This window comes from Lontra canadensis, unplaced genomic scaffold (assembly GCF_010015895.1).
Source record: "Lontra canadensis isolate GAN:19392208 unplaced genomic scaffold, GSC_riverotter_1.0 scaffold36, whole genome shotgun sequence".
Lineage (NCBI taxonomy): Eukaryota > Metazoa > Chordata > Mammalia > Carnivora > Mustelidae > Lontra > Lontra canadensis.
The window spans coordinates 9,723,437-9,751,119 of record NW_022631030.1 but is presented as its reverse complement, the minus strand read 5'-3'; the positions used below and the strand labels follow the sequence as shown (position 1 = coordinate 9,751,119).

At 44.8% G+C, this 27,683-nt stretch overlaps 1 protein-coding gene across 4 annotated transcripts in view; it reads left to right on the top strand.

Annotated features, from left to right (window-relative positions):
* FEZ1 (fasciculation and elongation protein zeta 1) overlaps positions 1 to 27,683 on the top strand; it is a 44,909-nt gene that overhangs the window by 10,434 nt on the left and 6,792 nt on the right. For 3 of the 4 annotated variants that reach the window (XM_032868845.1, XM_032868844.1, XM_032868843.1), the window contains exons 3-7: positions 3,327 to 3,426; positions 20,356 to 20,442; positions 22,562 to 22,730; positions 25,114 to 25,385; positions 26,345 to 26,425. In XM_032868845.1, coding sequence (XP_032724736.1) covers positions 3,327 to 3,426; positions 20,356 to 20,442; positions 22,562 to 22,730; positions 25,114 to 25,385; positions 26,345 to 26,425 — 709 coding nt within the window. The remainder of the gene's footprint in view (positions 1 to 3,326; positions 3,427 to 20,355; positions 20,443 to 22,561; positions 22,731 to 25,113; positions 25,386 to 26,344; positions 26,426 to 27,683) is intronic. The other variant, XM_032868846.1, reaches the window with a different exon arrangement.

Here is a 27,683-nt window from a genome sequence, read left to right as displayed (position 1 = left end):
GGAATGTGTTCATTCCCAAGGCCCCTGCTTGTGGGGGAATAGGTAGCCTCTCTGGGGAAGAAAGCCCTTCCCCTTCTCTTCCTCAGAGAAAGCTTTGTGTTTCCCTCCCACCACTGGCTCTTTGCTCCCTCTCCCGCTCCCGTGGCTGCCGCCAGTGTTTCTGCCCTTGCCTTCTGTGTAACCTTTGCTGGGGCTGGAGAGCTAGACAGGAAGCCGTCACGCCCCTGCTGCCCCTGCCATCGCTCCTTTTGGAGACCGATGAAAGCACCCTGTCCAAGGAAAATGGAGTTAGAGATCTTTCACTGAGAGCCACTTTCTGAACTGCTGTTCTAGCTTGTGAGTGGGAACTTGGTATATTATTCTGATGCCCGTGCCAGTGCCAGTAAAATTATAAAGAACTGGAATAGTTACGTGGTTAGGCATATAAGCTCTGTAGCTGTATTGCCCGGTTTCAAATCCCACCTCTGTCTTTACTGACCGTGTGACCCTAGACATTTAACGGACTTCTCTGTTTCAGTTTTTTTTCCCCCCTCCTTAGGATCTGCCTTATAGAGTTGTGAGGAAGAAATGAATCCAACCACACAAAGGTTTAGGAGAGTACCTGGCTTATGGTCAGTGCCCATTAAGGGTTGGCCATTATTATTGTGACGTGGGCACTGACTATGCGTAGGGGTGTGGCGTATGTGAGCAATTACAGAGATAAGAGTCACTCTGTCTTAAAGGTTGTTTATGAACCCCGAAGGGTAAAGAATACTTCGGAAAAGAAGAAGAAAATTTGGACAGAACAGGAAAGAATGAGGATGGCTTGAAATCCCAAGGAGATCAGGGTGTGGGGAATCGTCCCTAAAAATCTAGAACTGGAAGATGAAATCCAGAATATGTCAGTGAAGGCTCACATGAGAAAAGCTGCCATGCCCTCCACGATTTGACAGAGTCCCTACTTGTTGTTTTAAGAATGCAGGCAGTTTCAAGGTCATTGGCAAGTGTGTGGTTCATTAAAGTTCCCGGCTTCTATCCAGCCTAGAAGAGGCACAAAATCCTCCTGCCTATTTTGGGCTTTGCTGAATTTCATTTTTCCAGGCGCTTGCTGCAGGGAGAACTCGAAGGTCAATGCCCACATGCTTGTTGTTGATCTTCCGCAGCAGAGAAGGTAACACAGCCATGTGAAGGGGGAGTCCCCCGCTGGCCTTCCCCGTGTGGGGCTTGGAGTTTTGTCCTGGAGACGGCAAATCGTGTTTGCCTCTTGGCTTTAGAATGCTGCTGAGACTTGCGTTACCATTAGGCTGGATTAATAAAGCTCTAACGGTGCCTGATGGAGATTGGATTATCACCCATGTTTAAGAAGCAGACGCTGAAATCCTGCTGAATGGATGTCTAATGAACGCTTGATGAGTCCTCTCAAAGCGCTTTCTTGTAATTGTAGGAAGATAACAGAAAAAGCGGATCACCCGCGCACGGCTCTGAAACTGTGTTTTCTTGAGTTCCTTCAATGTGCCTCATGACCGGTTGTATACCTTGTGCACTAGGAAAGACTCTTTGCTTCTATGCCCATAAATCATATATCATTCTGGATTTTACGTATGTTAAGGGCACTCACCTGTTCACATTTCAAATGTCTGTGCTCCTGTCCGTCCTGCACTTGCCTTTTCAGCCTGGATTTTGTCATGTTTTGAATTTGATCCATATGTATACTTAGTTGCTTACTTTTATTTTTATTTTTATTTTTTTTTAAAGATTTTATTTATTTATTTGACAGAGAGAGAGATCACAAGTAGGCAGAGAAAGGGAGAGAGGAAAGCAGGCTCCCTGCTGAGCAGAGAGCCCCAGGACCCTGAGATCATGACCTGAGCCGAAGGCAGAGGCTTTAACCCACTGAGCCACCCAGGTGCCCCAGTTGATTATTTTTAAATGGCTATCTCTTTATATTAGTTAATCTAAATAAAATGTACCTTCTTAGACTTTGTTTTCATAGGTATCACTCATGTTTGGCATGTGTAGGCACTGGAGGAAGATTGTGTAGAGCCCTCATTTATCATTAGCTAATATTAGCCAATGCCACTGGCTGCCATGGACGACATTATTTTAGGAGCTTGGTTTAATGACTTTTGTTAATCTCTCGGTGTTGACTCATTTGTTTATTATTTTTATTTTTATTTTTTAAGATTTTATTTATTTATTTGACAGAGAGGGCCACAGCAAGAGAGGGAACACAAGAGGGGGAGTGGGAGAGGGAGAAGCAGGCTTCCTGCTGAGCAGGGAGACTGAATGGGGGCTCGCTGCCAGGACCCTGAGATCAGGACCTGAGCTGAAGGCAGATACTTAACGACTGAGCCACCCAGGTGTCCCTCATTTGCTTATTTTCCTGTGTGTGAGAATTTGTGACTTTAGGTAATTTCCCCTAACCCCCTCTCTTCCACCCCGCCCCGCCCAAGAAATCTTTCTGAAATAAGTGAATTAAATGGCATGAGTTGTAGGAAAGGGTTTCTTATAATGTACATATTGGAATTTTTAAAAGTAACGTAATAAAGGGAGCCCCATCTTCCCTCACAAAAACCAATTGTTAGAGGTGTATTGATTGATTCTTTTCCTATATTTGCCTTAGAGTGTCCGTGATGGAGACTTACATTGCTAGAGGGCGGGATTGTGCCACCCGTGGGCTCGCTAGAGCATTTTGGGTAATAAGTAAGCATGAACAGCATCGGCATTATCCCCTTAGCTACGTTAGATGTCAAGGAGTTCATTCTTGACCATTTAGATTGATTTGCATTCAATAAAATTGAAATGCATCTGAACTTTATGATGACCCTGATCTTAATGAGATTCAGCCAGAAAATCTGCCCTGATGTCCATCTGTGTGTCTATCATCTATGTATCTATCAATCTATCAATCTATCATGATCGTCCTCTTTCTCTCTGTCTTCTTCACCCATAGGAAAGGAAAGGAAACATGGGCATTTCTTAGGTTCATGACACATGAACTATTCGGTGGAGGGGCAGATTTATTTTCAGGGGCAATTTATTTTTTGCCAGAGTTGGCTTGATTGTACCTACCGTGTGTATCTCAATGGTGAGAAAGCCCTCTTCTTTTAAGCAAACACCTTTCATGCTGAAGCCCCTGGCCAGGGTCCATTCTCTTGGCTCTTTCTCTCCTGGTAGTGCCTCTAATTCCGTTTTTTAAGCTGCTTTGCTCTCGCATGCTGGAAGGCAGATGACCTCAGCCTGGCACACACAGAAGCCTCTCTCTCCTCCCCTGGCCCAGCTCTTCCTTCCTCCAGGCGGGGCCAGGCCACAGATGTGTGCTAATGAGAGCTTCTCTTTGTTTACAGGGTTTGGGATGCTCTGACAGACAATTACATCCCTTCACTCTCGGAAGACTGGAGGGACCCAAACATGGAGGCTCTGAATGGCAACAGCTCTGACACGGAGGTACCTCTCTGGGGCCCCTTGCTTAATAAAGCTTGAGAAGATGTAGATTCCTGCTAGGAAAACATTCAGTAATTCAACAGTCTTCCCCATTAGGTCACGAAGCCCAGCAGTAGCTCCCGAACATTGCTGGGAAGGCAGGAGTTGCGGAGGAGGTAGAGAATAAGAGGAGGGGACCTCCGATGTGTACAAGGTGATTCGAAGGCTGTCTGTGAAAAGTGTCAATGCAAGTTGCTCTGTGGTTGATCTGTGTCCTGCAACGTGCGAAATGAGGTGGTCTGAAGTAAGAGGAGGAGAGTGCCTATGACTCGTCCCTTGTGTGCAAATATGAATGGCTTAAAAAAATGTATCAGGTTTTCCTATCTAAAATGAACAGTACAGTCCCATCAAAACCAAGATGGCAAGTACTGATACACTTGTGGCAAGGTCAAAGCCTGGCTAATGATCAGAGCTGGGGCCTAGACATTAGGGAGGTGGTCACTCCGTGGGGAGTGGCCAGTGAGACATTTCTAGACTCAACCAAGAAGATGTTTAAGCAGCTGAACCTGAGTCACATTCCTGCTTACTGATGCCAAAGAAGAAAGTAGCCTCAAGGTTTCTGAATAAAGAGAATATACTTGTTTTGAGTTGATTTGCCTGGGCTATGACGAGTGACATTTCAGAAGGTCCAAATGGCCCTTCCTAGCTGAATCTACGTGTAGAAAAAAAAATCATTTAATGGCTCCATCCTTCCTAAAAGCTGATTTCTGCCTTGCTTAGTTTTCTAGTTTTAGCTGTAAAGGAAATTTGATGATTTCTTACCAGGAAGGGCTGTCACAGCCGTGTGGGCTCAGCAAATGAGCGAAGGGGAGGTGGATCTCATCTTCCTAGGTCCTCCAGAATTGAGTTCAAGGGAAAGAACGAGAGATGCATTTTCCTTACCGGGCGATATTTCTGCAGATCATTACCCCAAAGAGCACAGCAAAGAGATCAACAGTGGGCTGATTTATTGAAAAGGTGGCTGCACATCCTTAGCTCTTTTAATAATTAGCAATCCAAAATTCTCAAAACCTCAGGGTTTCATGGATGGGGCAGGTAAGGTGGTGACTTTGACACTAGGATATTTGCGACAATCCTACTGAGTGTGGATAGAGGAGGCTGCATCCCAAGTCACCTTTTGGCTCCCAACCGCTTGTTTTCTCTTGCGATGCTAATATTCATCCTTACCCCAATGCAAAGGACAGGGGATGACCATGGCATAAATCTCGTTACTGAAATGAAATCAGATCCATCACGGCGCAAAAGGCAGATTTTGCTTTCTTATCTCTTTTGCCACCTTTTCAACTCATTCTGTGGACTAAGCCAGAGGATGTGTAAGATAGCCTGCCCTTCAGAAGGTTTCTAACTTATCCTCATTTGCAGATTTCCCTCAAGAGGGTTAATATTTCAGGGCAAATTGAATGACCCTGAGAAGGATGATCTTGAGTTCGACTCCTTGTGAAATTTCTTCCATCCAACCCATGGGAAAATGACAGGGTAGCCAAAGTGGATGGATTAAGGCTGTTTTATTTCATCTCCTTTATTATCTGGATTCATTACAGTAGAAGCTCTTTTAACTGACCTCAGTTTAAATGATTTGCTAGATTAACCAGCGCTCTGTAGTCCTGTAAGAGAGCGGCTGACCCAGTGTCCTTGTCTTGCTGAATGCACACAGCTGGTAGGCTGCTTCGAGCAAGCTCTCATAGCTCTTCTTCCACTTAAGTGGTTCATGGCCAGGAATCAGTTGTGTTTGTTCCCAAACCTCTTTATGCTTGTCCTTGGGACTCCAAGTAATGTAATCAAACATTACAGAAACTGTAATGACAGCAAAGAGAGTCATGTTTTGCTTTTTAAAAATGAAAGTAACACATGTACAGTCTTTTTTTTTTTAAAGAAAAAAATATTTTATTTATTTATTTGAGATAGAGTGAGAGTGAGAGCGAGAGAGCATGAGCCAGGATGGCGTGGTGGTGAAGGGGGTGGTGGGTAGAGGCAGAAGGAGAAGCAGACTCTACATTGAGCAAGGAGCCCGACGTTGGACACGATCCCAGGACCCTGAGATCATGACCTGTACTGAAGGCAGATGCTTAACTGACTGAGCCACCCAGATACCCCATATATGTACATAATCTTAAAAATCAAATAATACTTGAAAAATATTATAAGACCTAGGGGCGCCTGGGTGGCTCAGTGGGTTGGGGCCTCTGCCTTCGGCTCAGGTCATGGTCTCAGGGTCCTGGGATCGGGCCCTGCATCGGGCTCTCTGCTTGGCGGGGAGCCTGCTTCCTCCTCTCTCCCTGCCTGCCTCTCTGACTACTTGTAATCTCTGTCTGTCAAATAAATAAATAAAATCTTTTAAAAAAATATTATAAGACCTAAAGCCTCCCCCCTGACCCCAGCTGCTCCTGACTTGTCTTTCTCTAGTCCACAGGGGCAAGTACTTTTATTTCTTTTGGAATAGACCTCAAATTTTCTTTTTTTAAAGATTTTATTTATTTATTTCACAGAGAGAGAGAGATCACAAGTAGGCAGAGAGGCAGGCAGAGAGAGAGAGAGAGAGAGGGAAGCAGGCTCCTTGCTGAGCAGAGAGCCCGATGTGGGGCTTGATCCCAGGACCCTGAGATCATGACCCGAGCAAAGGCAGAGGCTTAACCCACGGAGCCACCCAGGTGGCCCAGACTTCAAACTTTCTAAGTAACACATTTATATTGCTGCTTACTTGATGATTAAAACCAACAGTTTGGGCTGTTATTTTTTAACTTTATACTGTGGAAAATAAGATTTAATGCTTTCATACCACCTGAAATAGTCACACTTAGCCTTCCCCCTTCCAACAGAGGCTTGTCACCGATTTATAGTGAAATCAATACTAAATATATAAACTATCATAACTATGTAAATACTATTTTTTACTGAATCATGTAGTGTTGTATAAGAATATTTCTTCTCTTATACAACCTTTTGCTTAGCCTGGAGTAAAGAATTACCTTGTTTTTTTATTTGCTTGATTTTCTGTATATTTATCTATCAATAGTCCAACCCAGAACTCTTGAGTGAATTTTAAATCTCACAATATGGTTGAAAAAAAAAAAATCAGACATTCAGGGGTGCCTGGGTGGCTCAGTTGGTTGGGTGTCTGCCTTCAGCTCAGGTGGTGATCTCAGAGTCCTGGGAACAAGGGGCGTATAGGCTCCCTGCTCAGCGGGGAGCCTGCTTCTCCCTCTGCCTCTGCCCCGCCCCCTTCCTTGTGCTCTCTGTCAAATAAATAAATAAATAAAATCTTTAAAAAAAAAAAAAACCCAGGCATTCTATCAATTCTTTTTTTTTTTTTGGTGGGGGGGGCTCTTGAAAACGTCCAAATGAGTATCTCCATCTTTCTACTATCAACTAGTCTGGTTGTATTCTTGATCTGGTCCACAGTGGTTGTTGTAGGACTTTCCTTCACTTTCATCCGGGGGAAACTTCCTGCCTCTCTCTCCTGTCCTTTGACTGATGTATTTTCTTTTAATCTTTCTGGGTATATTGCCTTGTTTTGGTGGGGAAAAAAAATTCACTATATTTTTGAGAAAGGGTACAGAGGAATCTGGTTTTTAGAATATACTAGAATGTCTTTATTCTTCTGCCATAGACTAGATTGAGAGCTTGATTTAATAGTTATTTTAGGTTGCAAACATTTTTTTTACCTGAAATTCTGAAGGCATTGTTCTCTTATCTTCCAGCTTTCCCTTGCCATTGAAAAGCACTCGAATCCATTCTGATTCTCCTTTTATATGTGACTCTTTTATGGTTCTTTCTGAAAACATTTAGGATATTCTTTTTCCTTCCTTTTTTTTTTTTTAAGATTTTATTTATTTGTTTGACAGACAGAGATCACAAGTAGGCAGAGAGAGAAGAGGAAGCCGACTCCCTGCTGAGCAGAGAGCCTGATGGGGGGGCTGGATCCCAGAACCCTGGGATCAGGACCTGAGCTGAAGGCAGAGGCTTTAACCCACTGAGCCACCCAGGCGCCCATCTTTTTGCTTTCTCATTTGAAATTTTCCATTAATGTGCCTTACAGTGAGGTCTCCCCCCCACCCCCCAATTCAGTCTGCATTATACATAGTGCGCCCTTTCACCCTGGAAGCTCACGACTAAATTGTGGTATGTTTTCTTGTGTTATTTCTCTGAAGATGAATTATTTCTGTTTTCTGCCTCTATGGCGATGATTAAGTACGTAGTTCTCTCCTTTATTATGTAAATGTGATCAATGACATGAATTGGTTCTCAAATATTAAGTCAGCCTTGCATTCTTGAGATAAACCCAACTTGGTCACGGTGTATCATTCTTTTCTTTTCTTTCATTGTGTGGTTTTCTTTTTTTCTCATAGCTTTACTGAAGGATGATTGGAATACAATAAATGGCATATATTCAAGTATTCAGTTTGATAAGTTTTGACATATGTATACATTTGTGAAATCATCACCACAATCAAGATATCAAGAATATCCATTAACTATTCCCCTTCACCCCCCAATCTCCAGGCAACCCATTTCTGTCACTATAAATTAGTTTGTATTTTCGGGGTGCCTGGGTGGCTCAGTCAGTTAAGCATCCGCCTTCGGCTCAGGTCATGATCCCGGGGTCCTGGGATCGAGCCCCACATTGGGCTCCCTGCTTAGTGGGAGGCCTGCTTCTCCCTTTCCCACTCCCCCAGCTTGTGTTCCCTCTCTGCCTGTCTCTCTGTCAAATAAATAAAATCTAAAAAAAAAACAAATTAGTTCGTGTTTTCTAGAATTTTGTATAAATGGAATCATGATACTCTTTTTTTTTTTTTCCCAGGGGTGGGGTCTGGCTTTAAAAAACTCAGTATAATCATTTCTATATTCACCTATTTTGTTGTTTAAATCAACAGTTCATCCCTTTTTATTGCCGAGGGCTGTTCCATTATAGAGATATAAAATAATTGGTTTACTCATTCACCTGTTGATGGACATTTGGGTTGTTTTTTGAATATTGTAAATACAGCGATTGTGAATATTCTTGCCTAAGTCTGCTTGTAGACGTATGTCTCTGTTTTTCTGGGATAGGAAACCTATGAGTGGAATGTTAGGGTCATAGGGTAAATGTATGTTTCACTTTTTAAGAATCTGTCAAACTCTTTTCCAGTTTGAGAGCTCCGGTTAGTCCACATCCTTGCCAACCCTTGTTATAGACAGCCTTTTACATTGACATTGGAGTAGGCACATAGAGTACCTTATTTGGGTTAAATTTGCACCACTGAGCATCCTTTCATGTCCTTATTTATAATCTGTCTTCTTCAGTGAAGCGTGTGTCCAAGTCCTTTGCCCACTTTCTTAATGGGTTTTGGGTGATCTTGTTAAGTTGTTATTATTCCTTATATTAAAAGGTAAAATGAGACATATTAAGTTTTTAATTTTTTTTTAAGATTTTATTTGTTTATTTGACACAGAGAGAATGAGCACAAGTAGGGGGAGCAGTAGGCAGAGGGAGAAGCAGGCTCCCCGCTAAGCAGGGAGCCTGATTTGGGGCTCCATCCCAGGACCCCAGGACCGTGACCTGAGCGGAAGGCAGATGCTTAACAACTGAGCCACCCAGGCACCCCAAGGCATACTAAATTTTTAAGAATTAATGTAAGTAAGATCAAATAGGACAGCACAAGCCCAAAGCGGTTAGGAGTTCTCCACCAACGGGAACTATAGAAAAGCTGGAAGCAAAGGAAGGAAAGTATTCAGTTTGCTCTAGCTTAAATGGCTCTATTATTTGGGAAAGCCTAGTTGGCTGTTTGAGATTGGTTGCTCTTGATTTGAATTCTTACCCTTGAGGCATTAAAGGCTTAGGTTTTGACTAGCTTGGAAATCTACTAAGGCATTAAAACCACCTCAGTCTAATGGCCTCCTTGTTTAATTAATTTAACACACGCACTCTAGACACAGTCCTTTGTCTGATATGTTTTATGCACATCTTTTTTTTTTTAAAGATTTTATTTATTTGACAGAGAGAGATCACAAGTAAGCAGAGAGGCAGGCAGAGAGCGTGGGGGGTGGGAAGCAGGCTCCCTGCTGAGAGGAGAGCCCTGAGCTGAAGGCAGCGGCTTAACCCACTGAGCCACCCAGGTTCCCTATTTTATGCCCATCTTTTTGTCTTTGGACTGCCTTTTAACTTTCTTAACCTATTTTGAAGGTCAAATGTTTTTTAAATGTGATGAAGCCCTATTTGTTGATTTTTTTTTTTTTAAAGATTTTATTTATTTATTTGACACAGAGAGATCACAAGTAGACAGAGAGGCAGGCAGAGAGAGAGAGGGAAACAGGCTCCCTGCTGAGCAGAGAGCCCGACGCGGGACTCGATCCCAGGACCCCGAGATCATGACCCGAGCCGAAGGCAGCGGCCCAACCCACTGAGCCACCCAGGCGCCCCTATTTGTTGATTTTTTTTATAGTTTGTGCTTAATGTGCAGTATTTAAGTAGTCATTGGGATTTTTCTTGTAAGTCTTCTAGAAGTTGCATAGTTTTAGCTTGTCTGTGGCTTATGATTCATTTCAAGTTAGTTTCTGTATATGGTGTGAGGTAAGGGTCAAAGTTCGTATGAGTCTGTGTGTGTGTGTGTGTGTGTGTGTATGGCTATCCAATTGTTCTGGTTACTACTAATTGGAAATATTATTCTTTCCCTATTAAATTGTCTTGGCACCTTTATCAATTGACCATATATATGTGGATCTATTTCTGAATTCTTTATTCTTTTTCATCAATGGGCATCTATCTCTATGCCAATACCATGCTATCTTCATTACTATAGCTTTGTAATAAGTCTCAGCATAAAATAGTAACAGCTTCTGACCCTTGAACAACACAGGTTTGAACTGTGTGAGCCCACTTACTTGTGAAATCTTTTGGGGGAAAAACAATAATGTACTGTAAATGTATTTTTTTCTTCCTTATGATTTTCTTCTTAACATTTTCTTCTCTCAAGCTTACTTTATTGTAAAAATACAGTATAGAATACATATAAAATACCAAATATGCATTAATCAACTGTCTATATTATCAGTAAGGCTTCTGTCAACTTAACTAGTAGTTAAGTTTTGGGGAGTCAGAAGTTATATGTGAATTTTTGACAGTGCAGGGCATCCGGACTTCTAAACCCTGCATTGTTCAAGGGTCAACTGTATGTCTTTCAACTTTGCTCTTTTTTTTTTTTTGAAGTTGTTTTGGCTATTTTTGGTCCTTTGCATTTCCATATAAATTTTGGAATCAGCTAATTAATTTCTCTAAGTTGCTGGAAATTCAATTGTGACTGTTAAATCCATATATCGATTTATATATGTAGATCAATTTATTATCTTAATGTGGTGAATTACACAAACTGATTTTCAAATATTTTTTTTTTAAAGATTTTATTTATTTATTTGACAGACAGAGATCACAAGTAGGCAGAGAGAAAGGAGGAAGCAGGCTCCCCGCGGAGCAGAGAGCCCGACGTGGGACTCGATCCCAAGACTCTGGGATCATGACCTGAGCCGAAGGCAGAGGCTTTAACCCACTGAGCCACCCAGGCGCCCCTGATTTTCAAATATTAAGCCAAACTTTCATTCTTTTTTTTTTTTTTTAAGATTTTATTTATTTATTTGACAGAACACAAGTAGGCAGAGAGGGAGGCAGAGAGAGAGGGGACAAGCAGGCTCCCCACTGAGCAGAGAGCTCGAAACTGGACTTGATCCAAGGACCCTGGACCTGAGCCTAAGGCAGAGGCTTTAACGCACTGAGCCACCCAGGCGCCCCCCACCCTTTCATTCTTAAGATAAACCCCAATTAGTCATGATATAGTATCCATTTTATATAATGTGGGATTTGATTTGTTAGTATTTTATTAAAGCTTTTCGCTTCTCTGTTCACTAGGAATTTTTTTTCTGTAATTTTCTTGTAATGTCGTGACTTGAATTGGGAATTTTCCTTTCTCTAGTTTCTGAGAGTTTGTCTTAGATTGGTATTATTTCTCCCTTACATGTTTGGTAGACTACACCAGCGAAACCATCTGGACCAGAGGTATTCTCTGTGGAAGGTTTTCAATGACAGATTCAATTTCTTTAATAAATATAGAGGTATTCTGATTTTCTGTTTCTTCCTCCAGTTGATTTTGGTAAATAGTGTCTTTCAGGGAATTTTTTCATTTAATCTGAGTAATTGAAGTATTGACCACAAAGTTGTTTATGATACACTTTTTAAATTTTAATGTAAGTAAGATCTATAGATCTATAATCTATAGATCTATAGATCTTACTATAGTACGGTGATGTTCTCCTTTTTATTTCTGATCTGCTAATTTGTGTTTTCTTTCTCCTCTCCCTCTCCTTCCCCTCTTCTCTCTTCAGTCTAGCTATGGGTTTATCACTTTTTTTGAGGGGGGGGTTAGTTATCACTTTTATTAATCTCTCCACAAAATCACTCTTGTTTTCTCTTTTACCTCTGTTGTTTGTTCATTTTCTAGTTTGTTGTTTTCTTTCCTTAACTTTATTATTTGCTTCCTTATACTTACTAGGGTTTTACTAAGCCACTTTAGGTGGGAGCTTAGATCAGATTTTTTTTTTTTAAGATTTTATTTATTTATTTGACAGAGAGAGATCACAAGTAGACAGAGAGGCAGGCGGAGAGAGAGGAGGAAGCAGGCTCCCTGCTGAGCAGAGAGCCTGACTCGGAACTCGATCCCAGGACCCTGAGATCATGACCTGAGTCGAAGGCAGCGGCTTAACCCACTGAGCCACCCAGGTGCCCTAGATCAGATTTTATTTATTTATTTATTTATTTATTTATTAAAATATTTTATTTACTTATTTGACTGAGGGAGATCACAAGCTGGTGAAGAGGCAGGCAGAGAAAGGGGGAAGCCGGCTTCTTGCTGAGCAGAGAGCTGGATGATGTGGGGCTGGATCACAGGACTCTGAGATCATGACCTGAGTGGAAGGCAGAGTCTTTAAACCATTGAGACACCCAGGCTCCCCTAGATTTTAAACTTTAGCAATAATTGTTCTTAGTCCACCCAGGCTCCCATAACAAATTGCCACAGACAGGGTGACTTACAAACAACAGAAATTTATTTCTCAGTTAAGGATGCTGGAATGCAAGATCAAGGTGCCAACATGATTAGATTCCGGTAAAGGCCTTCTTCTGGCTTGCAGACTGCCAATTTCTGTCTGTGTTCTTAACACGGTACAAGGGATCTCAGGAGCTCTGTGGACTCTTTTATAAGGTATCAATCCCATTCATAAAGGCTCTACCCTTATGACGTAAGCAAGTCCCCAAGGCCCCACCTCTTAATGGCATTTTTTGTTTTACGTTTTATTTGAGATATAATTGGTATACAATGTTAAATTAGTTCTTTTTTCAGGTGTACAACATAATGACTTGACAATTCTATACGTTACACAATGCTTAACCATGATGAGTGTAGTTACCATCTCTTGCCATACAATGTTATTACAGTATTATCGACTATATTCTCTTTGCTATATTTTTCATCTCCATTGTTGATTGATTGATTGATTTTAAGTAAGCTCTACACCCAACATGGGGCTTGAACTCACTACCCTGAGATCAAGAGTCACATGTTCTACCAACTGAAATAGCCAGGTGCCCCTTGATTTATTTATCTTATAACTGGAAGTTTGTACCTCTTACCCCTCTTAAGTTATTTTGCCTGTGCCTCTCCCCACCGCCCTTTCCTCTGGAAATCACCAGTTTGTTCTCTCTATTTATGAGTATTTCTGTTTTTGCTTGTTTTGTCTTTTAGATTACACATATAGATGAAATCGTAACATTTGCCTTTCTCTGTCTAGCTTATTTCACTTAGCATGATACCCTCCACGTTGTCCATCCACGTTGTCACAAATGGCAAAAATCTCATTCTTTTTAGTGGTTGAGTACAATTCCATTATGTATAGATGTATATGTCACATCTTCTTTATCCATTCATCATCCATCAAAGGACACTTGGGCTGCTTTTATAGCTCGGCTATTGTAAATAATGCTGACATCAGTGTAGGGGTGTATTTATTTTTTGAATTAATGTTCTCATTTTCTTTGGGTAAATACCTGGTAGTGTAATTACTAGATTGTATCATGTTTCTATTAATCCTTTTACTTTTCACCTGTGTCTTCATGTTTAAAGTATGCCTTTTATAGATTGCATACAGTTGAGTCTTTTGTGTTTAGTCTGACAATGATGATCTATGCTTTTTGGTCTATTGAGTTTAGTTCATTTGCATAGTATGTTGTTCATTAGCATTTAAAATAACTTTAATAATTTGTGTTTAGTGGTATGATCTTGCATTTCTATTTGTCCTATCTGGGTTTCTTATTGTTGTTGTTTCTCTGTTCCACCTTCCTTGCCTTCTTTTGGGTTAATCAAATTTTTTGGTATTCCATTTTCTTTCTTCCATTGGATTTTATTTTTTAATATTTATTTATTTATTTATTAAAATCTATTTTTAGTTTTTAAAGATTTTATTTATTTATTTGACAGAGAGAGATCGCAGGTAGGCAGAGAGAGAGAGAGAGGAATAAGCAGGCTCCCTGCAGAGCAGAGAGCCAGATGTGGGGCTTGATCCCAGGACCCTGGGATCATGACCTGAGCCGAAGGCAGAGGCTTTAACCCACTGAGCCACCCAGGTGCCCCTTATTTATTTATTTTTAAGATTTTATTTATTTATTTGACAGAGAGAGAACAAACACAAGCAGGGGGAGCAGCAGGCAGAGGGAGAGGGAGAAACAGGCTTCCCACAGAGCAGGGAGCCCGTTGCGGGGCTCGATCCCAGCACTCTGGGATCATGACCTGAGCTGAAGGGGACGCTTAACAGACTGAACCGCCCAGGCACTCCCTCTTCCATTGGATTTTAGCTATACCTCTTTGTGTGCTTGTTTTTTGTTTGTTTTGTTTTTGTTTTTTTACTGACTGCTCCAAGGATTACACCCTGCATTATTAAGTTATCATAGTCTATTTAGGATTCATATTATGCTACTTCACAAAAAATGTGAAACACTCTCAACAGTTTAAGTATACTCCTGTCATCCTCTGTGCTATTCTTGTCATATATTTTACTTCAATCCACATTACATACCCCACAACACAAGTTACGATTTTTGCTTTAGACAGTTAGTTGTCTTTTAAAGAGATTAGGAGAAGGAAAAACAATTTTTTTTTCTATTACCATTTCTGGTATTATTTATTGCTTCCTGTAAATCAGATTTTTAATCATTTCTTTTCAGGTCAAAAACCTTTGTATTTCTATATAGAAACTTTATATTTCTATATAGATTACTATATAATCTTGTAATGTTAGTTCACAGGTGACAGATTCTCAGCTTTCATTTATTTCATGTTTTCCCTTCTTTCAGTGATCACAGCCTTGCACTGTCTGTGCCCAGTGTCTCAAAACAATAGGCTCTTAGATTTTGTCCAGATTTATATTTGCGTGTGGCAGGGTAAGTCCAGTACTAGCTACTCTTTTGTGGCTGCAAGAGGCCATCTCGTCTGTTTTTGTGTTTTGGAATTCCTTTAATTCAAGTGTTGGACTTAAACTGATCTTTTGCTTTTTCTCCCCTCCCACTCTCTATCTATTTATTTTCTTTTACTCTCTAGATGATTTTCTCGGCCTTAACTTCAACTCTTCTACTGAAAATATAAATTTTGCTACCATGATTTTAATTTCTAAGAGCTCTATCTTGTTGTTTTTTAGAATTAATTCTACTAAACAGGCTATGTTTCAAGGAGGCAGTGTTTCTTGGTATCCCTCTTCCTAATGACAGGAAGGAGTTGCTTCTGCCCTCTGTATTACTTTTGATTTACCTTTCCTATGTATTTGCTTTAGTCCCTGTTTTTCATGTTGGGGATTGTCTGAAAATATTTGATAATCTTTGGGCATATTTAAAAGTGAGGCTAAACTCACAGAGTTCTTCCTGTGGGGGAAGGGCTTGTCTCCTACTGGCCTCCACTGTAGTGATCAGTAATAAGGACCTGGTCATTTTGTTTGGAGACCCCGGATATTGGCATGTACGTCTTTTGTCTTGCGCAGTGTAACAGAAACGTAGTGACCACTAAGTGGAGTCCTCCAGTGTTTTGCTTGAGGAGGATAAGCCTGGCTGCTAGCGTTCTTGGAGCCTAATCAGGGCAAGAGGCTGAGGGTCTCTGGTGAGTATGTAGACTTCCAATTAATCCCTCTGTTTTGGGCACGATCCCTCACCCCAGCTTTCAGGTGACCTGGTGTCTCTTGTGTACAGGTCCCCTTAGTCCAACCTTTCCAAAGTGAAATCTCCTCTTCTTTCGTTGGTGGTGGGGGGATGGTAGTTGCTTTTCTTCATGGGAGAGGAGAAGAGACTTGGCGTCTTACTGCTCCTATGAAGAATCCTGGCAGATCCTTCCTCTTGTAGCCCCACTTCCCAGTGCCCCCCACCCAGTCTCCAATTCCCGAGCCTTTGAGCATTTTTGGAGTGAAAGCACATACTTTGGGAAACTTTCTCCCACAGGGCTTAACCCTCTAGCCTGCTAGCTCAGCATCTGCCCTCTGGCGTCTCGCTCACTGTTGTCTTTCCTCAGTTGGTTTTGTCCCTGTAGGACATTCTCTTTTGTCCTTTTGCTCTCACTTCAGTAGGGTTTCAGAAGGAAGAGAAGATAAACGTATGTGCTCAATCCCCTACGTGTCTTCCTTCTGTTATTAAAAAAATGGAGGGCGCCTGGGTGGCTCAGTCGGTTAAGCCTCTGCCTCTGGTTCAGGTCATGATCCCAGGGGCCTGGGATCGAGCCCCGCATCGGGCTCCCTGCTCAGCAGGGTGTCTGCTTCTCCCTCTCCCTGCATGCTCTCCCTCTGTCTCTCTCTTTCTTTCTTTTTTGTTTTTTTAAAGATTTTATTTGTTTATTTGACAGAGAGACAGATCACAAGTAGGCAGAGAGACAGAGAGAGATGAGGAGAAGCAGGCTCCCTGCTGAGCAGAGAGCCTGATGCGGGACTCGATCCCAGGCCCCTGGGATCATGACCTGAGCTGAAGGCAGAGGCTTAACCCACTGAGCCACCCAGGCGCCCTGTCTCTCTCTTTCTTGTTCTTGCTTTCTCTCAGATAAATAAATAAAATCTTAAAAAAAAATGGGAATGAGGGCCCACTTAAAAAATGGTGTACTGATGTGGATGATAGAAGAAAGACAATGTGGAACCTCTATTCAGAGACCCATCATGGAGAAAAAGGCATTGACCTTATATTAAGAGCTTGGGGAAAAACAAGTATATTCTTATATTTTTAGGTCAAAATAATATGCTCGAGTTATGTAATATTATTATTATTATTTACAGCTCTCCACACTTACTGGATTTTTCAGTTTATCAATATTCTGTCCCTGGCTTATATAAAAGATAGTCTCTTTTATCCCTGTAACTGTGATTAAGAGCAGGTGGGTTGTCTTGGACAAGAGGAAGTAAAGTCCAGACAGTGAGTCCAGGGCTTCTGTTTTCCAGGTAACTGAGCAGCTAAGTTGTGTGTGGAGTTGGACTGACTATAGGAGGTGATCGTGCAACCATTCTTCTCGCTTTCATTATTTGTTCATTAATTCTTTCCAGAAACGTCTGTTGTCTACATGCTGTTTGCTATGCTCTGGTGCGTCTCACTGTGGGGATTCAGAGACACTGACTTAACCTCACACAGATGTTTCCCGGTTGTTCACAAGCATGAAGGATGTAGTTGTCCTTTCCTTGGGCTGGGTGCCTGCCGTGGACTTTTTTTTTTTTTTTTTTTTTAACTTGTTGAGTGAAGGTGAAAATGGATCTTTGTTTTCTTAATTTTGGTCAAGAAGGAACCACCTATGTGGAACAGCTGTGATAAGGGGAGGGAAATACAAGGCAGTGGAGACTCCCTTTCTTGTGAATAGAATCTTCTGGATTGCTCGGGTGAGAGCCCACCGCTAACAGTCGCTATTGAACACAAGGACTCAGCGTCATTTTAGTCCTCACACAGACTTTGTGTGGTAAGATTTAGTGGCAGTTAGGGCCCAGGGAAGATTCCCTCATTTACTGTCAAGCTTTAAGCTACCACATCACAGCCCTAAGGGCACACCCTTTACGGAAAGCAGAAGGAAGAAACAGCTTGCTGGGGAGGAAGATGGCCAGACCTTTTCTGCCTCTAGGTCTTCTCTCCTCCGTTCTGGAAAGAAGTCTCTTGGAAGAATGATAATTCTTGGAAGAGCCATAGTTCACTTCTACAGTGTGGAACCAACTCGAGTTTCAGTCTACAGAGAAATTCAGCCCCAGATGACCTGGCCTGCGGGCTGTTTGTGGCTTTAGCCTTCTCATTGTCACCTGAGAGGCTAAAGGAACTCCCCGTGGCGATTTCTAGGTCTCTGTCATATATTAAGAATAAGAGTAGGGGCACCTGGGTGGCTCAGTGGGTTAAGCATCTGCCTTCAGCTCAGGTCATGATCCCAGGGTCCTGGGATCGAGCCCTGCATCGGGTTCCCTGCCCAGTGGGGAGCCTGTTTCCCCCTCTCCCTCTGCCTGTTGCTCTGCCTGCTTGTGCTCTCTCTGTCGAATAAGTAAAATCTTAACAAAAATTTTTTTAATAAAAAAAAAGAATAAGAATATACGTACACTCTTCCGCCTGCCTAAGTGTGTGTGTGTGTAAATCACATAATCCTATCCATATATATAAATGCCATCATCTTTCAAAATTCTTTCTCTTTTCCTTTGTTAATCCCCATCCAGCTTTATACTCTCTGCACAAGATACTGTCACGATAAGGAAGGGCAGGTTGGCAGGTCGGGATCCTCTCAGCGGCATTTGTAAGAGGAGAGGGCTCGTTGAGAAGTGACAGAGGGGTCAGGGAGGAACAGAGTCTTCGAGATCTGGGAGGAAATGTGGGAGGAGCCCTAGAGAAGTGCCAAGGGACGAACCGGAGACCTAGAGAGGGAGGAGGAAAGGCCAGATACAGGTTGGGTGTGGTGAAAGCAGAGGCAGGGAATTGTCCACACTGGGGAGAGGGAAGGAGCCAGGGCTTCCTTTAAGTACTTTGTGTTTGCTTCTCTTTCTATTTTACTTCTTAGTGGCACACTTTTGAGGTCTGAGGAAGCGTGGGGTAGGTGCAGCTCCCACCGTCCTAGAACGCAGGGAAACTTATCAGTGATTATAGGTCATTTTCGGGTCTTTTTTTCACCCAAGCCTGACAAGTCAGACCTGTAGGCTTTGTGCCAGAGACGGGGAGAGGAGAGACAGCTCTAAGAGGGATCCATGCACCTCCGTTGAGGTTCAATAACATTTAAAAATGACAAGATGGGTCTATCGCTAGAAGCTTCCTCTCTGCCTTCCGCCAGGAACTCAGAGGGAAGACCTCCTGAAGGGGGATGGTTTAGCTCAACGATGCTCTACTAACAGTGGAAACTGGCCCTGTCTCAGAAAGACCGTCCATCTTTAGAATACACTTATTGTCCGGCACCCCCCACCCCCCAAAAAATTTCTGGTTATAGACTAACACTCGCTTATAAAAAAGAATCCTAACAGAAAATGAGGAACTCTGTTTCTCCCAGGGTGACTTCCAATGCAGGCCTTTCTGGCCCTGAGAAAGTTTGCCCTAGCCGTGTAGTCACGAACAAACTGAGGTTCCAGGGGCTTCAGTTGGCAGAGTGGGGAGTGCGGAAGCCAGGCGACTACCACAGGTGGTACACCTGGCAGAGAGAGGAGCATATGGGTTCGCCAGCAGAAATAGATGTCACCATCTGGCATACAAGCCCCTCGGATGATCCCATTACCTCCCTGCCCTACCCCTTACGCAGGTGGAGTGCAGATGGCATTTAAGATGCACTTGATTAATTTTTTTAATGACAGAGTCCTGGTTTTAAGCAAACCTAGATAGAAGGTGATGTGTTTTGTTAGGCATGTCTGGCAAGGTGGAGCTCAAAGGTTAGGGGAGAAGTTTCTGAGGATGGCTTATCTCTGACATGGTTGCTCGGGAGGGAACTGGGCATCTTCTGTTGGAAGAGCAGAAGCGTAATCCCAGGAAAGCCGCCCATCAGCAAGCCAGCTAACCACGAGCAAGTCCAATTGATTCCTGGATGAGAGGTGTCTTTGCAGAAAGATTTCCGGAGGCATCCCTCGCCAGCCCCTAAATGACTTTCAGATCGGACTTCTGGACATAGACAAATTGTTGGGTGGCTTAGGGGTTGATGTGCAGGATTTGAACATAAATGCCGGGCAGTGGCCATTTGGGATATGGTTAGGAAAGCCAGATGTGCTGTGAATATCTTGTTGGATTGCAACATCCAGACTCTCAGTGGTTGTGAACTTAGAATCTTACTTGGCACTGTGGGATCTCTGAGGAACGGGACACCTGTTTCGATATCGTTGTTGTTGTTTTGTCCGGGCCTCAGTTCACGTGGTCGGGTTGTTCTCTGGCACGTCTCACGTAGCTTCAGCACCCCCTTCAGCAGCCGTGACCTCACACCTAGATTCCCATCACAGGGTGGCCTTGTGTCCAGTCCAGTCAAAGCTTGACTCTTTGGACTGGAACAACCCACCCCTTAAAATGCCTCAACCAGTGCACTCTGGAAACAACGCCCCAGATTGAAACTCCTCGTCTAAGTAAGAGAGGCTTCGGTGCAGGAACTGGTTGAGGTATCACTCACCTTGTTCATGCAGGGATGACCCATCTCTGGGCTAAGGAACAGTGCTCCTTCCTTTGAGTCAGAAGCTCTTGCTGGACTCGGGGAGGCAGAAGGGGTATGTTTGGAATTGGATGAAACTCTGGGCATCTCTTCAGATTCCCTCCTCACACAGCAGATGGCCGGATGGGCCTCTCAGTCCGTGTCGTCTGTTCTAGAGACCAGACAGTAAAGAGAACCCTAGTTCTGCTGATGATCAATCAGAATTCCACGCCCCACCCCCCTTCAGATCCATGAGAAAGAAGAGGAAGAGTTCAATGAGAAGAGTGAACATGATTCTGGTATCAATGAGGAGCCTCTACTCACAGCAGATCAGGTATGAATGTTTCTCTTGGTTCTTGGGACTTTTTGTTCTTTGGATCAAGAAAAAGTCTGAGTACATATGTGTCATGTCCATTTAAAGCAAAAGACAAATGTATGGTCTCATGGTTGCCTGGGTCGATGACTTGGAGTGTCTTTGGTAAGGGAATTCATTTCTCTCTAGGCCTCAGTTTACCCACCTGCAGTAAATAGGAACATAATTCCTGACCCTTGGGTTGGGCAGGACTCATGTTTGATTATAGCCAGAGATAGGCCTGGTGTTGACTGGCTTCAGTTCTTGCTAAGCCTCGGAGTGCAATCTCATGAAGTGAGTTGGGGGAAATCAGGAGGGGGAGACAAACCATGAGAGACTGTGGACTCTGAGAAACAAACTGAGGGTTTTGGAGGGGAGGGGGACTGGGGGTTTGGGTGAGCCTGGTGGTGGGTATTAAGGAGGACATGTATTGCAAGGAGCACTGGGTGTGGTGCATAAACAATGAATACTGGAACGCTGAAAAGAAATAAAATAAAATGGAAAATAAAGAGTCAAGACACTTAAATGAGGGTCCCAAAGACTTATTCTTGCAAAAATAGAGGTGACAGTTGAGGCTTTTATACGATGGGTATTTTCTCATATTTCACAGAATACCCAAAATGCTGAGCCTTCCAAAAGGAGTCTTAATGGACAGTTGTGACTTTGTTTAATTAAAAAAAAAAGTGAGTGCTTGATATTTGATTGAATTAGTTAAATGTTGGCTTTAGTCATTTATTACTTAGGAGGGAATCATCTTGGGTCTCTGGATTCTTTTTTCAACTTTTTGGTCAATGAATATTTCTGGGCAACTTTTTGAGCAGGAACCATACAAGGTTTTCACAGAGTAGTTCCGAAAAAGCTCCACCAGGAGCCTGTGGTGCCAGAAAGCACTTTTTGGCCAAAGGAACGCTTTCAGATCTGAGGCAAAAAGGTGGGATATAAACAGGTAAGGGTCAAGAGATTGAAGGGAGACAGATGAAAAGAGAAGAGGGCCTGACAGCTCTTCTTGTGAACTGTAGGAGAAATGCAATTCAGTGATCCAAGGTTAGCGAGAAGTTCTCTGTGAGAGAAGGAGAAAGTCAGCCGTAAAATTTCTGAAGGGGGCTTGTCGTTTGCTTGCATTTTATAAATGGCTTTCAGGAAGCAAAGGCTAAGTATTCCCTAAATTTGCTGAATGGAAGTGAGAAGGTATGGGAATAAAATAGAAATTACTCTTAAGGCGGGCACCCTAAGTCCTCTTGTCCTTGGTCCAGCTGACGTGAAGGAGCCGGCGTCAGAGAGCACCAGGCCCAGGGGCCTGGAGCCTGAACCCGTCACAGAATCAAGGACAGACAAATGCATGAGTGCCCTGTCGTGATCAGACATCCATGGACGCCTTTCAGACTGTCTTTGCTTCTTCCATTTTCTTTATGTGTCAGCAGTTAATGAACAGAGCGGCTCTCCTGTCTTCCTCTGGCAATCCTTTGATTTAGCTCTCTCTTCTAGGAACAGATCCTTAGTAAGAGCGGAGATTACAGCTGGGTTCCTTGGTTCCTTTCTGCTCTCCAGACCCCACCTTTCCTTTTGTTATTTTAGCTTCTTGTTTGGCATTTGTGGCTATGCAGCTTTAGCTCCTACCTAGGTGAATTCTGGAGAAATTTCCTCTACCTAAAAAAAAAAAAAAAAGCCTCCCCATTTTGAGTTGGTCTAGGAACAGCGTAAGCACTGTAACAATTAATGGGCTGGGTTTTGTGTTAAAGTTGGGGGGATAAAGTGTTTTCCCACTTAGGAATAAAGTGCTCAGCACATTGAAGTCAATGTTCCCTTCCAGGCAGCTCTGCTTTGGTTCCTGAAAGAGGAGTTTATTTCCAATAAAGCACTCATCTAAATGGTGTTCTTGGAAGAGATTTCACATTTTAGAGTGCTTTACATTAACGGAAGAGTGTATGTAAGCCTTTGGTCAGATCTATTTTTATTATTATTCAATATTTATTAAATAACAATATTGCTTTAGGAATCTTATAGGCAGCAAGTTAGAAATATCCTTAACTGACCCAAATCTGAGCTGGGATGTACCCCCGGCAGAGACAAGAGTTAGCACTCTCTTGCGTACCTTCTTCAGGTGATTGAGGAGATCGAGGAAATGATGCAGAACTCCCCAGACCCTGAGGAAGAAGAGGAAGTCCTAGAAGAGGAGGATGAGGGAGAAACCTCCTCCCAGGCAGACTCGGTCCTCCTGCAGGAGATGCAGGCCTTGACCCAGACCTTCAACAACAACTGGTCCTACGAAGGTGAGGGGCCTGGCAGGTGGCCTTGCCGAGGATGGACCCTCCTGCCTGTGGGCCGGGCCGTGGGCACCCGCTTCACACGTACCTAGTTGGACCCCCAACCCAGGGAGTTGGCAACCCCTTTCCTATTGGCCATCAGGAGAGAAGTTAGCAAATTTTGGGGGTGGGGGGAAAGGCAATCGAGCACAGTCAAAATGGTAAAACCAAGCAAAGGTGAAGATGAAAGCAGAATGAGCAGAAGAAATCGGAACCCCTTGTCCAAAATGAGGCTCCCATGAAATCAAGGAAAAAGGTAATGATCATGATAGCTGGTATTTCTGGAAAGATCTCTATGTGCCAGACCAGTTCTAAGAGTGTGCATCATCTCATTTCATCCCCACCCCAGCTCCATGCGGGTTGGGGTCGTCGAGGGTGCTGAGAGGCGAGGTGGCTTGTGGGATGCCACTGTTGGGGAAATAGAACTACCCAGAAAACCTCCCTTCGCGGGGAGGAGGCACGTGTGTGGGCCGGCGGGGACTTAGAAACACGGCAGAGGGAAGGCGGGTCGGGCAGGTGACGAGGTCCGAACACGGGTGAAAATGGAGGCTGAGGAACCGAGACTCTGTGGCTCTTAAGAGCAGAGGCCGGGCGAGGGCAAAAGCTGAAGGAATGTGCTCGCGCTGACGGGGCTGATTTGGCTACGGAGCTCTATTCAGGCTGTTCTCAGCCACACAAAGGCCCCAAACATAGCCACGCGCCACGAAGACTCAAGTGCACAGGGACATGGCAAGGGCAGAAGGAGGGGGACAGCTCCAAAGAGCAGAATAAAGGGGGAGGGCGAACCACGTCAGCAAATCCACAGGCCGTGGCAGAAACAGAACAGAGAAGTAAAATGGGTGCTGCGGCCGAAACAAAAGATGTTAGAAAGGGACAAATTTGAGAAGATGCTCACTCTCCCGCCCCCCCAGATCTTTTGTTTGTTTGTTTGTTTTGTTTTTGTAGGCTCCGTGCCCTCCGTGGGGCTTGAACTTGTGACCTTGGGATGGAGAGTTGCAGGCACTACAGATTGAGCCCACAGAGGCACTCCCCACCCCCACCCCCAATCTATTTTAAATGAAGAAATCTGAGGGGACAAGAATTTACGACAAAGTTACCTGTATCCCATTATCTCAGCTTCCTTTCCCTTTTCCCTGACAGCAGGCTCTGTACTGACCAGCCTGGATGCGCTTTTCAGCCTGTGGTCCCAGTCAGCCGCACATTTCCCTTGTTTCTTGAATTTCTGCACTGCTGTGTGGGACCGTGGGGTGAAGGGGGCCTCAGACCCCTGTGCAGAGATTGCTGGCTGGCTAGAGCTTGATCAGTTCTTGGGACAAACACCATCTCTCTCCTGCTTTGCGGCACATATGCCCAAAACCTCCTCTGAATATTTTCTCCCCCTGATCCTCAACCCATTTTGCACCAGGAATATCAGAGACACAGAGGAAAACTAGGAAGAGGAAGAAGGGATCAAAAAGTCACATGCCTGTGCATGCACATTTTTTTTTAAAGATTTTATTTATTTGACAGAGAGAGAGATCACAAGCAGATAGAGAGGCAGGCAGAGGGGGAGTGGGGAGCAGACTCCCCGCTAAGCAGAGAACCCAATATGGGGATCGATCTCAGGACCCCGAGATCATGACCCGTGCCAAAGGCAGAGCTTTAACCCACTGAGCCACCCAGGCGCCCCTGTCCGTGCACTATTTTATTTTATTTTTTTAAAAGATTTTTATTTATTTATTTGACAGAGATCACCAGTAGGCAGAGAGTCAGGCAGAGAGAGAGGAGGGGAAGCAGGCTGCCTGCCGAGCAGGGAGCCCAATGCGGGGCTCGATCCCAGGATCCTGGGATCATGACCTGAGCCGAAGGCAGAGGTCCTAACCCACTGAGCCACCCAGGCACCCCTCCGTGCACATTTAAAAAAACGATTTTATTTATTTATTTGTTAGAGAAAGAGAGAGCACAAGAAGGGGGAGAGGCAGGCAGAGCAGGCAGAGGGAGAAGCAGGCTCCCTACTGAGCAAGGAGCCCAACAGCATGGGGCTTGAACCCAGGACCCTGGGATCATGACCTGAAGTCAAAGGCAGATGCTTCACCGACTGAGCCCCCCAGGTGTTCCTGTCCACGCACATTTTTTTGAATGGAGTCCATGGGTTTCTGTGGGGGCTGTTTCTTCTTCCTCTTCTGTTATCCTGAGAGTGGTGTTCACTTTGGCCGTTGTATATGGGTCCCTTCCTTCCTGGGGATGCCCCTAAGTTCCCCATCCTGTAAGGAGGTGGGAGGGGTCCCCTTGGGAGACACGGCCCCAGGAGCCATCCAGTGGGCTCTGGCTCAGATGCAGTGGTCACCCGCGGGTCGGTCTCCCCCTGTAGGTCTAAGGCACATGTCTGGGTCAGAGTTGACCGAGCTGCTGGACCAGGTGGAGGGCGCCATCCGGGACTTCTCGGAGGAGCTGGTGCAGCAGCTGGCCCGCCGGGACGAGCTGGAGTTCGAGAAGGAAGTGAAGAACTCCTTCATCACGGTGCTTATTGAGGTTCAGAACAAGCAGAAGGAGCAGCGGGAACTGATGAAGAAGAGGCGGAAAGAGAAAGGTCTGAGCCTGCAGAGCAGCCGGATAGAGAAGGGAAACCAGATGCCTCTCAAGGTACGTGAAGCCCCGCCCCCCCCGCCCGCGGGAAGAGGAGGTGCGCCCGGCCTCCGGTCGTCGCCATGTCCAGCCCCAGTACCAAGCCTGCGCAGGACCCGTAAGCAGACCTGGACTGAGCAGGGGCTGTGAGCAGGACCGTGGGCAAACAGTAGGGCTGTAAAGAGAAAGGCGGCCCCCCTTTCTCCTTTCCTCCTCTTGAGGACCTCGGGCTGGCTGGGGGACACTGGACGTGGACACTGGAAAATACTTGTGTGTGGCCTGGGCTCCCTGAGGCAAGACCTTAGAAAGAGGGGGGAAGACAGTTAGTACTGAGGGGCGCTGTGCCTGGGACTCAAGTCAGCATCCCGGCTACTCGTCCCGACTGCTCTCCTTAGGATGGCGGGAGGGGGTTGCAAATTCAGACGCCTTGCTGGGAGCCTGACAGGATTCTTCAGACCACTGGTTGGTGATCAGGGAAGCTCTGGAGAATGAATCCTCCAAGGAGATTGTTCCAAATATTTTGGCCGAGGCTCTGTCCCAGACCTCCTGAATTGGGCCTAGGCTTGTGCGTTTTGGTAAAGGCTTCCCAGATACAGACAGTAGCTTTACTTACATCTGCCCTTCCCAGTGGCCGGACACTTTGTTTTCCCCTGTAAGATGCTGTGTCATCATCTGTCCCAGGCGTACGGGCCTGCTTTATTCCCTGTCCGCGACGAGGCTGAAGGGAGGAAACCAGGGAAGGCCTGGGGGACCCGTTGCCCCGAGGGACTGACTAAGATAAGAGTCTTTGAGACTCGACTGTTGGTTCTTGCAAAGCTCAGCCTTAAGTTTTGGCCCATTTGTTAGCCCAGGTGTTATCTGGGACACGGGGAGGCCGGTGGGTCTGGGTAGCTTAGGGAGGACACCCAAGTCCCCGGGGAGCGATGACTATGGAGCAGGAAGCATTCGTTCTTGAGCCCCGCCCGTCCTCTCCCCAGCGTTTCAGCATGGAAGGCATCTCCAACATCCTGCAGAGCGGCATCCGCCAGACCTTCGGCTCCTCAGGGACGGACAAACAGGTACCTGCAACTCCCAGGCTCCCAGCTTTCCTCCTGACCCTCGCCACCTAGCCTCGCCTGCAGAACAGGGTTTGGTGATTCACTAGAATTATCCCAGCCCTCGGGCAAAGGGAGGTTTACCATCTTCTTCCACTCATTTTCTTCTTCTTCCTCTTTTTTTTTTTTTTTTTTTAGATTTTATTTATTTGTTTGACAGAGAGAGAGATCACAAGTAGGTACAGAGGCAGGCAGGGAGAGAGAGGGGAGGCTCCCTGCTGAGCAGAGAGCCTGATGTGGGGCTCGATCCCAGGACCATGAGATCATGACCTGAGCCGAAGGCAGAGGCTTAACCCACTGAGCCATCCAGGTGCCCCCTTCTTCTTCTTCTTCTTCTTCTTTTTTTTTTTTTTAATTTAACTTGTTTATTTCGGATAGAGTGAGAGAGAGCATGAGCGCGAGCAGCAGGGGGGTGTGGGCAGAGGGAGAGGGAGAACCAGGGAGCCCGATGCGGGAGTTGATCCCAGGATACTGAGCCAAAGCAGGCGCGTAGCCGACTGAGCCACCAGGTGCCCCATCATCTTCTTCCACTCTTAAGAAGGAACCGTGTCTTTTAAAGGGTGAACTGGGTTTTGTTTTGTTTTGTTTTGTTTTGAGCTGTTGCCAAGCCCTCAGGGGCAAAGATGAGTAAGTCCTGGGCTCTGTGCTCATGAAGTGCATAATCTGATAGAAGGGACAAGCTTGAGATCGTGGAGAGAGCGCACGTAATTGTGTACGTGTTAGACATCTTTGTAGCTGAATCCTAAGGGTGAGAATTATGGCACTGCGGCACGGGAGGACATTCTGGGAACATGGAACCCGCTCCCCTCATTTTGCAGCTGTGAGAACTAAGATCTGGAGAGATTAGGTCTTCTCTCAAGACCCCACCGCTAGGGGCAGAACCAAGACCAAAAGAGAAGTCTTATGGTGTTTGAGCTGCAGCTCTTCTCACTCAGTCCCCCAGGCTACCCCTCCCACCCCCTCCCACCCCCCCGACCTTCAGGATCTCTCGGGCACCCTGTTCTTGGGCCCCACGGGGCCAAGATGATCTTGTTGTAGAAGCACCTCATATCCAGCAGAGGGAGCAAACCCAACGTCCAAGACCAAGGGCGGTGTTGAGGTTCTCTCCCCCGTCATTTTTGACAAAAGAGAGATTGTTCGATTTCATATTGCCTGCCCAAGCACACAAAAGTATAATCTCCCTTTAGAATGTTCTCTGCGCTCAGCCTGAAGGAGAAAAAGC